Source organism: Leptinotarsa decemlineata, unplaced genomic scaffold (assembly GCF_025532065.1).
Source record: "Leptinotarsa decemlineata unplaced genomic scaffold, Ldec_3_MD MMD2_tig00001973_RagTag_RagTag, whole genome shotgun sequence".
Lineage (NCBI taxonomy): Eukaryota > Metazoa > Arthropoda > Insecta > Coleoptera > Chrysomelidae > Leptinotarsa > Leptinotarsa decemlineata.
The window spans coordinates 630,414-642,557 of NW_027412572.1; the positions used below are offsets into that span (position 1 = coordinate 630,414).

At 35.2% G+C, this 12,144-nt stretch overlaps 1 protein-coding gene across 22 annotated transcripts in view; it reads left to right on the top strand.

Moving 5' to 3' along the window:
• Positions 1 to 12,144, top strand: part of by (focal adhesion protein tensin) — a 687,936-nt gene that overhangs the window by 559,207 nt on the left and 116,585 nt on the right. For 21 of the 22 annotated variants that reach the window (XM_074176604.1, XM_074176594.1, XM_074176601.1 and 18 more), the window contains one exon: positions 3,004 to 3,135. In XM_074176604.1, coding sequence (XP_074032705.1) covers positions 3,004 to 3,135 — 132 coding nt within the window. The remainder of the gene's footprint in view (positions 1 to 3,003; positions 3,136 to 12,144) is intronic. The other variant, XM_074176595.1, reaches the window with a different exon arrangement.

Here is a 12,144-nt window from a genome sequence, read left to right on the forward strand (position 1 = left end):
TATGAAAAAATGGTCAGACAGGTCAACTTTATTTGCAAGGGGGACACTCTGAATGAATATTTTCAACCCTCGGGGTTCAACCCCCTAGGAGGGGTGGATGTTACCCTCAGAATTTCAAATGGAAAGGGGGTTCAAGTGGCACATCATTTTGAAGGGCATTCAATTCGCTTGCCGACGGTGCCCTCATTTATTATTTTCCGATCAGCAGTATCCGAAAATGTAGTTCTAAACTAATAGAAGTAATTAGAATTGGCCTATACTAAAATGCCTGGTTATCAAGTTAGTATGCAAAGAAATACAATTTATTGACTCTCTTATAAGTAAAACTTGTGATGACGGGTCAGCTTTTCAACTTTCCATCAGGGGTAAAATTAGACAAGCCTCAAAAAATTTACATTAATTAGTTATCTGATTTCGGTGACTTTCATTTGGGTTTATTATCGGATTTAAAACTCTTATCCCTTTTTTGTTACTTCTGCTATAAAAAGTATCGTTTTTTGAGCAAAAAAGGTGTTCATCGCATTCAAGCCATTTGGTAGTACTATCATTTCAGTTTCATTTGTTGAGCTGATCAGCGATACCTTAGAAAGTGTATAAATTGTAAGAATGGTTTACACTATCCAAGACCGAATTGAAATAATTTTTATTTATGGAGAGGTGGGCAAGTGCGCACGAAGGGCGGCATCTCTTTTTAATGAAAGAAATCCAAATCTTAATATAAGCCACCGGTATGTGCTTGATTTGGTGACAAAGTTTTCCGAAACTGGTTCGGTGAAGAATAAAAAAAGGAATAACCCCAGAGTACTGAATGAGGATGCTCAAATTGAGGTGTTGGGAACATTTGCTGCAGAGCCGACTAGCTCCTTACGATCAGTAGCAGAACAGACGGGAATGTCACACGAGACTGTAAGGAAAGCACTGAAAATGCACAAATTTCATCCATATAAAATGCAGATTCTCCACGAGCTCCATGAGGATGATTATGACAGAAGAATAGAATTCTGTGAAATCATGACTCTTCGAATCAATGCTTTACCTAATCTTCTGTTCAATATCTGTTTCAGTGATGAATGTTCATTTTTCCTGAATGGCAATGTTAATAGGCAAAATTGTCGCTATTGGAGTGACGAAAACCCTCACAATTTTCGAGAAGGACATACACAACACCCACAAAAAGTTAATGTTTGGGCTGGTATTCTTGGAAATGCCATTATCGGACCTTTATTTTTTGAAGAAAACTTGAATGGTGATCTGTACCTAGATATGCTTCAAGCACCTATCGATCCACTTATAACTCACGAGCTCGAAACTCAAATTGATGCACACGGTAATTTACTGTTGCAGGAAGATTTGTTACATTTCCAACAGGACGGTGCGCCACCTCATTATTTTCGCCCCGTCCGACAATGGTTGAACGAGCGATTCCGGGAGAGATGGATTGGCAGAAGGGGATCAATTGAGTGGCCACCGAGATCACCGGATTTGACTCCATTAGATTTTTTTCTTTGGGGATATCTCAAATCTGTCGTTTATAAAACACAGCCCACTGATATGGATGACCTCAAAGGACGAATTACAGCAGCATGCCGGTCAATTAGTGGTGAAGTTTTCCAAAATGTTCGAGAGGAGTTCGAAAACAGACTGTATTACTGTTTAGAGCAGAATGGACAACATTTTGAACATATTATCAGATAAAGCGTAACAAGATGGTTGAAATTTTTTTTTTTGCAATTTAGTATTTTTTGTTTGCACTCGATGCGTATTTCGTTAACTAAGTAGTTCTACATTCCTCTCACATCCACGAATTCGAATATTACTCAAGGGTTGGAACGATGCTACCTAGTACGATGCTCACCTTTTCCAATAGTCCATTACAATCATTTGTTTTGAATACCAACCTGAATACCAAACATCTAGTGCGGGCGAGTTTTAATCATTTATTCTTATTCACTTCTAATCACCGTTCGTTTGGAACGTTATTGTTCAAAAACTGCTCATCAAAAACTAATGAAAAAGGTATCATTGGCAAGAGAATTGAATGCCCTTCAAAATGATGTGCCACTTGACCCCCCTTTCCATTTGAAATTCCGAGGGTAACATCCACCCCTCCTAGGGGGTTGAACCCCGAGGGTTGAAAATATTCATTCAGAGTGTCCCCCTTGCAAATTAAGTTGACCTGTCTGACCATTTTTTCATATTATGTACTGGAAGGGAGATATTGAGGGTGGGAAGTTTTCAAATTGACACACTGTATGTTTTAGAACAATCCATACAAGAAATTTTGTATACTAAATTGGATTTTTGTGTATTTGAAATTGGAGCTTTTAGTTTACTGTATAATTTAGATAGAGTAGTGATATTTGTTTTAGATATTTTGAGGTTATCATTTCGGAATACATTAATTAATTTTGGTGTCAATTCTTGAATATATGGCAGCGATTTATATATGAATGAAGGTATAACGTTGTTATGTTCAATTTCTTCATTTCTGATCCAAAATTCTTATCCTAAATCTTTAGTAAACAAACTTTTATTTTGTGAAAGAACAAACTTTCAAAATGATAATGATACTTTCCTTTTGTATTCTCAACTGTTACAAAAGTTAAAAAATCTTCACGCAAGATGAATACATTATTTCTCACAAAATCCTCACATTGTTCGGGGGAGGATCAATCCCCCTTAATCCCCCTCCTCTGGCTACGGTCTTGGGATTAACTGAAGAATCGTACTGATGTAATACTCGTGGCGCCATCTGTGTGTTAGCCCACAAACTTTCTAGCCCACGCAATGTTTCTTATATCTCATCATGTTGATGTCTTTGTGATGATCAAATCGTTTGCCGTAATTACTATACTGACAAAAAAACTGTGGAAAAGCACAAAATAATAATGTGAAGATTCGAATAAAAAACACATTGCTTGGTTTGTACAAACTATGAAGTTTCATTCATTTGTGAAATATGTGAAATATCGGTATTTTCACTACGTAATTCATTTGTTTCAGAAGACGTCAGCCATACCTTTGGACCTCTAGACGGCAGTATATACGCCACCATTGCCAAAAAACCCGAATTATCACCGGGTGCTGTATCGAGTCCTTTAACAGTGTCGATGGACAGTGGTATCTCTTCAGCAGGTTAGTGAAATGCAGATTCAGAATTTCTATCCTTATTCAAATAGTGTTCTCGTCTGATTTTGGACTGAGTGAGAAGTTAGTTTAACAAGTACAGAACTGTGAAGAGAGCGATGCAATCAAAATCCAAGGCAGTAACCTCAAAAAAATAGGAGCACAAGTAATCGAAAACTTTTTTTTTCACAAAATCACAATTGCGAACAGAATACACTATAATCACACATTTTAATCATATTCACAAAACCCAACATTATATTCGATCATAAAAAGTAGACACTATATTCGATAAAAGAAGACACTATATTCGATAAAACTGGTGATGACTGGACTGATTCCTCTGAGAGATGACTATTTATGGGTCGTTGGAGTACTTTCACTTATCCCTGCTTTCCACTTTCTCCGCTTCACTGGTTCAGTGGGAGATGACCGTTTGGTGGGATTTGGCCATTTTTCGCTTGATGATGGGTTTGCATATGTAGGTTGGCTAAATACGCCAGCCAAGCTATATTCGATCATAAAAAGTAGACACTATATTCGATAAAAGAAGACACTATATTCGATAAAAGAAGACACTATATTCGATAAAAGAATACACTATATTCGATAAAAAGAAGACACTATATTCCATAAAAAATCTATAATATAATTATATTCACAAAAAAATACACTATATTCGATCATAAAAAGTAGACATTATATTCGATAAAACTGAAAATCTATAATATAATTATAATCACAAAAAAAGACACTTTTTTTGTAACTTAACGCAAAAATTCTCGGACAGGTCAATTTTGCTTTTGAGAGGGACACATTTTAGATGTATTTTTCTACCTGTGCCTTCAACCCCCTAGCGAGGGTGAGTAACAACCCTAAAATTTTAAATGGAAAGTGGGGTCGAGTGATATATCATTTGAAAGGGCACAAAATTCTCTTTCCAATGATACCTAATTTGTTGTATTCACATGAATAGTTATAAAAAAAGCAAGAACATTTACTCGATATTTTTGGTGTTAATGAAAATGCGGAAAAAACGGCATTTTCATCACTACTACATTCTTCAATTTCTCTCGTGCGTTTTTTGGTTCAAATAACAACAGCAGATAAGTGTACAAAAAGAATTTAGGCAAACGTTCATTGATTCAGTTCGGTTGCTTTTGAAATTATTTCAACTTTACTGTAAAAATGGTTTATTCCATTCCTGAACGAGTTGAAATTGTTAAACTTTATTATCAACATAATAGTTGTGCTAGACTTACTGCTCGCCTCTTTAATAACAGTCATTCCGGGAAAAATGTGAATGATTCGTACGTTGCCAAGTTAGTCCAAAAGTTTGTCGATACCGGATCTGTCTGTAATGTGAAACACCAGTCACGGAAACCGATCAGAAATGAAGCAGTGGAAGTCGATGTTTTGGGACATGTTGAATTGGATCATACTCAAAGTACCCGTCAGCTTGCTGCAGCCTCAGGTGTCTCCCGTTCGTCCATAATTCGGATATTGGAAGCCTATAAATTTCATCTGTACAAAATTAAATTAGTACAGGAACTCAGTGAAGATGATCCTGAAAGAAGGCTGCAATTTTGTGAACAACTGAGCCAGCTACTAATTGATGATCCGCACCTATAATTCATCACGTGCTTTTCCGATGAGAGTACATTTTTTTGAATGGAGCTGTGAATAGGCATAATTGCCGTTACACTTATTCCGAGAGGTCCACACCCAGTACCCTCAAAAAATCAATGTCTGGTGTGGCATATCAGGTAGTCATATCGTAGGGCCACTTTTCATTCCTGGGAATTTAACTGGTGAGGTCTACCTGAACATGCTTGAAGATACAATTGATCCTCTCATAACAGAAGTAATTGAAAATGACCAAAATCATAATGATGATCGGCTTCATTTCCAGCAAGATGGAACACCTTCTCACTATGTTGCTCCGGTAAGAAAGTTTTTAGATGACCGGATTCCTGGACGGTGGATTGGAAGGAGAGGCCCCATCGAATGACCTGCCAGGTTACCAGATTTATCGCCTTTAGACTTTTTCCTTTGGGGACACTTGAAAAATAAATGTTTTGCTACGCAGCCCGAGTCCATAGAAGATCTTCGCCAACGAATTACAGCAGAGTGCAGAAGTATAACACCTGATATGCTACAGAATGTTAGGAATAGATTTGAACAAAATCTGCATTATTGTATGGAAGCAAATGGGTCACATTTTCAGCACTTGCTGAAGTACGATTTTACTAAGTCAATTATACATTTCAAAGTATTGGGTTGTAGTTGTTTTTCTTCATAATACCTACATGTTTGAGTGAAATACAACAAATTAGGTATCATTTTGGAAAGAGAATTTTGTGCCCTTTCAAATGATATATCACTAGACCCCACTTTCCATTTAAAATTTTAGGGTTGTTACTCACCCTCGCTAGGGGGTTGAAGGCACAGGTAGAAAAATACATCTAAAATGTGTCCCCCTCAGAAGCAAAATTGACCTGTCCGAGCATTTTTGCGTTAAGTTACAAAAAAAGGAGAAAAGCAAGGTGCATGCTTTTCGTTGGACCACTCTGTATAATATCTAATTTTTTTGTGATAAGCAACTGATGAATAGAAAATGTTGAATTTACGCAGTTATTTATCGGGGTGAAATTAAATGTTTGCTAATGAAGTTTTCTATTGATATTTTAATATTTTTTTAAATTGTTGACGTTGAGAATACCCAAAACTAGTCGATGAATATATTGAGAAACTTGTGTCACTGAAACGAAGATTGAATATTTTAAAGTTTTGCAACCTATGTTCAATTAATACTTGTCCGATTTGAATTGGTACCACCCGGTATTTCAAAGAGCTGTACAAGGTCACGTGCAAGATCTGCGGTTTTGGGTATAAGTTGTTTTGCTATTGGCAATTGGGTTCCTAACCAAATTTAGATGCGGCATGGTCAATAACTTTTTTGTGAGATTGTATCAGATGAAATTCTCTTTTAATTATCTACAGTTATTTCATTAATGAAAAAAGTAAAAAAATTGTGGTTAACGGTTTTATTGAAGAGAAGATAATAATGATATAGATAATGCACTAAAAACTGAAAACAAATAGTTCTGAAGGTCTTAGGTAGCCGTCATCACACCACTCTCCTCAGCGATCTACGGTACTGATCAGATAAAAAAATAATAAAATCGTTGAACGTATAGCGTAAACCTGAGTGAATATGTAAATACTCCGCCCTAGGATTTTTTTATTTTTTTATCTGATTTTTCGAATTATTCTTTACTGTTTAGTTCATTACCTACATTTTTATATAAAACCGTTCGACATAAGTTTTCACTTTCCAATTTTGTTACTCGTGCTAGGAATTACACGTTGAAAGGTAAGACCTCGTTAGTCCTCAGCTCGCACGAGTTTCGACCTCTGAGGGTTGTCGTTCGTAGGGTTTTCCGTTAACCAGAGATATCTGGTGTGTACAAAATATCAGATCAATCTGTCAATATAAAAGAGGTCAAACTTCAATGCCTGAGCCACTCTATCCTCCAGATTTGGCCCCATGCGGCTTTTTTGTGTTCCTTAGGCACAAGTGTAATATATCTGAGTGGGACTTGTTTGAAGGAGATAAAATAGCATTGATGAATGAATAACCGGAAATTCACCTTATTTCTCAACAGACCTCGTATTCATTTATTTCATATTAGGAGAGAGTTGTGTTACGATGAACCGTCAGAACTGCAGATATTGAATGAGATTTTATCAAGCTTCCCTGTTCTGTTTCTGGGATTCCATGAGATGTGCATAAAGAATATGTTGGTCAAACTGATAGGACTGTTATAGCTCGCTATAAAGAACATATTCCATATATTGGATTTCATAGACCAGAGACGCTCACTATGGCTCCATATGCCATAGACTCTATGGCATAGAGAATGGCTACAAAATGAGTGGGGAATGCTCAAAATTGTTGAGAATGGTACATGACAACAACTTTCAGATGCCTTCAGAAATTTTTTAAATCGAAAAATGTGAATGATTTTTCACAGTCTTGGGTAATCACAGGTTGAAAAAGGTGACGATTAGGTATCATGAGGGAGTGAATAACAAAAGATCAATAAGTATGTACTACTAATCAATTTAATGACCATGATTATGCAAGGAAATGATTCTTGTAGATGCATATTAAACATAATGCATGTGGAATGCATGAGGAGAAGATGAAATGATTTCAAGAGATGTAAAAAAATTAGTTGAAAAAATGGACAAACAATAATGAAAGTCACGTTATTTCACAGGGCCAATGAAACCAATCAGATGACAACTATTGATAATCACTTATCGACTCTCAGTTATATCAAAAAATATAAATCAAATGGAAAGATAAAGAAATAGAAATAAAACGGACAAGTGGAAAAATAATACGGAGTAGGCCAAATTGGACACTTTTGAAGGAAAACTGTTTTCAAACTAGATCGATGAAAACTGATTGCTGTGTCCGAGGGTCAAATTTTATGACAAACTGAATACTTAAAACCGCATATCTGTTTAAAAAAAAATTGTTTAAAATCTGTTTTTCCGTTAACCAGCTGTCGCACCCCTACGAACGACAACCCTCAGAAGTCGAAACTTGTGCGAGCTAAGGATTAACGAGGTCTCACCTTTTAACGTGTGCTTCCTAACACGTTATCGATATCTATAATCATTTCTCAGTTACAGCATGTTTTTCGAAAATGTGCATTTTCCAAAAGTTGCTGTAACTTTTTTCCTGTCAAAAGTTTCTTGTTTCTCCGGAAACATTTACAAAGTACTCAAAAAAGGTATCGATTGTTATTGATGGAAAACTATTATTTTAATTAGACCTTCTGTATAGTTCACATGTACTTTTTTCTGTAACATTTTTCATCCCTGTCCAAAAATTACGACCAAAGTGTCATTCGATTCGTATTTTTGCCTAGAAAGTTTAAGGAAAGGTCCTTAAACGCGCCGATAAAAATTACGAAAGTTATAAACAATTAAGTGAAATAAAATGGGGCTTTAGTTTTTTCTTAATATCTCGGAAAATTTTCAAAATTTTGGAAATTTGAAAAAAGATTTGAAAAGATCAATGAATTTGCGTAAAAAAAGTCCTGACTCCCGAAACTGTATCTCGATTATTTATAATTTTTACAGAGCCCTGAAAATAGAGCCAAAAGCGGGTAGTCTGGCTTCCGCGCGCTCTGACACTCTGACATAAAAACAAAAAAAAATTTAAACATATTAAATGTAAATATTAAGGAATGAAAAAAATCATGTGATGTTGGGATACATCAATAAACAATAATCCGCAGTCAAAACATTTTTATCCCAGAGTGAGCCGAATTGGGCACTTCCCTTGGAAATGGCTCACTCTGTACTGTACACATAAGAATTGAAAGTAGAATTGTCATTATTTAATGAAGGGGGATACATTTTCTGTGCCACTTCTACCCATTGCTTATTCAATTTTGAAATACTTCCATATCAGTTGTTGTTTTTTTTGTAAGATAGTCCCAGCCAATTATTTTTTTCAAGGTGACACTGATTTACGACTTTTGTCGGGATAAATACATTTATCAAAGTAGTTCGATACACGTTCTTTATATTTTCTGTTATGGTTGACTAATGAAGTAATTAAGGTATCCCACGCTTCGGTTTCACTGGAAAAAATAAACTATTCTGCAGTTACAAGACGATTTAGTGAATATATTTATTTTAAACAGATATTTAAATTACCATTCTGGTTCTTTTTTGAGTGTGTTATAATTACGGTTTTCGATCATTCGGTCACGTCTGTCTGTTCAAAAAATGTGTGTGTTTTCATTTTTTCAAAAAATACCTATTTACTCATCAATTTCTATTTTTTAGTGTAACTATTTTCCACGTTTGAAGATCTTGGATTTCTGGAGTTTCCTCCTGACGCTTCGCTGCCCGCTTTTAGCGCTATTTTTGCCTCTAAATAAAAATTTTAAATATTGGTGGCTCCAGAAGTTGGGACTGTTTTTTTAGTAAATTTCCTCTTCTTTAAGGATCTTTCTATATTTCGGATATCAGAGATATTTGCAAAAAACCAAACCTCCTTTTTTACAAAATTGTTTATAACTTTTGCAATTCTTCCGAATCGAATGAGACCTGGATTATAATTTTTGGTGCCCTTGAACCCAAAAAAAGGATCTTGTGGCTCAGACTAATAATGTCATTAATAGGTCTTCCAAACGAATAAAAAGTTTCGCTGATGTCTCAGACACAGTTTGTTTTATTTAAATTCAAAGATAGGAACCGCCTAATGAAAGACCCTATATTTATAACGGATATGTATAACCTTCCTCATAACTCAGTACTTATTTGAACCACAGCAATGAACATCATCAAAAATAAATATACAATAACTGACACTTGAAATGTATGGCTATAAATTTCTAAGCTTCAAAGTACACGATAAAGCTTTCACATAAAATAAATGGCTATTTTAAATTACTCTACTTCATCTCAAGGACATACTTACTATTCTTAAATGATAGAACTGAAACTTCTGTTCGAAGTGAAATGAAAAAATATATTCCTGCGTTTCGTGGTTGAACCAAATCGAAACATAAAAAAAATTTCATGCAAAATGTTATGTACTCCCATATTCAAAAAATTATTTCTCTTACTGCTTACTCTAATTGAATCATATCTAGTTAACAGAAAACAATTCGTCGAATATGCATCTTTCAAATCGGCTCAGTACGTAGTTACATATGGGGTACCACAAGGTTCTAATCTGGGAGCTCTTTTATTTTTATGAACATTGAATTATACACAAGATACTTTTCTCTACTCAGTTTGTATTTCAAACATTCGTTGTGGAATAAAAATCAGATATCATAGTAGTTATATTTCTATTATGTTTTCACCCCCATCAACCATAACCTGATATCCTTCACGAATAAAGAATACTTTGCAGCCAAGATATATTCCCATACGAACCACGGCTCTGACAGCTTTGTTCATACCCTGGGAATCACAACCACTTGTAATAACGGCGATACCCTTGCCTTTATGGGCACCCCGTTCTATAAATTTTGATCCACCTCTTCTGTCATTTTAGCCTAATGAACAATAAAGAATTTTTAAATTCCCCCCAAAAACAAAATTCATTAATGAAATGTGTGTATGTTCTATAATGTTATCCAATTTGGAACTGAAGAGCCTTAGGGCAAGTGTCTTAAGGCGAAACATCGATGTATACCAGTGAGGATGACAGTGTTCCATGTAAGTGCAATTTGTTACCATTCATTTGAAGTAGAACTCATGTGAATGATATCTGATTTTTATTCCACAACGAATGTTTGAAATACAAACTGAGTAGAGAAAAGTATTTTCTGTAAAATTCAGTGTTCATATAGAAGTATTTGTTTCGAAATGATTTTTTTCTTTAGTGTAATTCAATGTTTATATGAAAGTAGCTGTTTCAGGAGGACTTTCTGAAAGTTACTTCTTTGCATGATCTACACATCCATGTACAGACTTACTTATTATCAAATTGATTACTTCCTTCCTTTTTTTGGAAGATTTCCTTATCCTTTTTTTGTATCAAGATGGAGTAGTAGAAAGGCAAAAACTTTCTTTTCCAAACAATGAATAATGTTCCTGAAAATTTTCCTAATTTTTTTTCTCGTGGAAAACTAGAGGAATTTACAGTTTTTTATGTTATCCGGTGGAGACTTGTAGATAATCTTTTTAGTCATGTTATATTCTATATAGAATGGATTGTTATTGTCATTGTTTACCAGCAAATAGAGATGGTACCTCTTGTTATTTGCGTTGTTCCACCTCGAAGTGAGTATACGTGTATTCGGCAACCAGATGGCTTAGGATTCTTCCGTCTACGAGTTATATATTCTCTTCAAAATCCCAGCATCGTCATCTTTTGGTATGCACGTTCGTCTGTCTCAAATTTCATACCGATAACTTTCAAGTATTCTTGCACCACCCCCACATCATGCAACTATAATAAATGGGTGACCTTATGTTTCCGGTTTTTAGGAATGTCACATTTATACCCTTGAGTATTCCTGAGTGCAATGGATGAATGTAATAGTGACATGCAGGAAAAAAAGACGAAGGAATACCCTAAAATACACACCTACTATAATCATCACGTGACTGCGGTAGACTAAGGTGTTGAAGACACCATCATGGCAGGTCATGATGAACTCTTCAGTCTCCGACTTCAGTCCACTTGATCTGAGGAAAGCGAAGGTCAGACGCTTTGATAAGCCAAGGTGTACAATGTTATTGAAGAAGACCTCATGCATGTTTTTGCAGAAGTGAGGTGATCTCTGCGGCTTTCATCTGAGCTTTTTGCTGAATGGGTTCCAACTCGGTGACAGAGTTGTGATTATCTCATTCAGTGTAGAGAACTGAAGTTGCTCTAAAGAAAAATGTTTCAATTCCTGCTTTCCCATGGTCGCGGTCTATGCAGAGAAGGGGATACGAACAGATGCAAAACTTCCAATTCATGACAATCTAGCTAAGTCAATGTCTAATTTCTATCACTATCCTAAAACCTCCAACATACAAGATTTATCTTTCCTATTCTTGAATGTTCAATCTCTGAGAAATAAATGCTCCGAACTTTTTATTTTATTAGGTAATTTATCATTTCCCGATATAGTGATACTTGTCGAACATTGGCTAAAAATAGATGAAATAGTTTATATTCCAAACTATACTGTTAAAGCCAAATTCTGTAGAACGTCCTCTTCACATGGAGGAACTATTATTTTAGTAAAAGAGTCAATACAGGATCAAATCAAATTAGTTGCAGTAGATAAATTTAATAATTTTCTTGAAGAGAAAGTGAATGAATTTTTGATAACTTACTCTTCTAAAATGAATATGTACATACTGTGTTTTTACAGATCACCTTCTAGTGATCCTTTTCAATTACTTAACGGACTGGAATCTAATCTCTCTGAATTACCTTCAAAAGCAAAAATTATTTTAACTGGAGACTTAAATATTAAT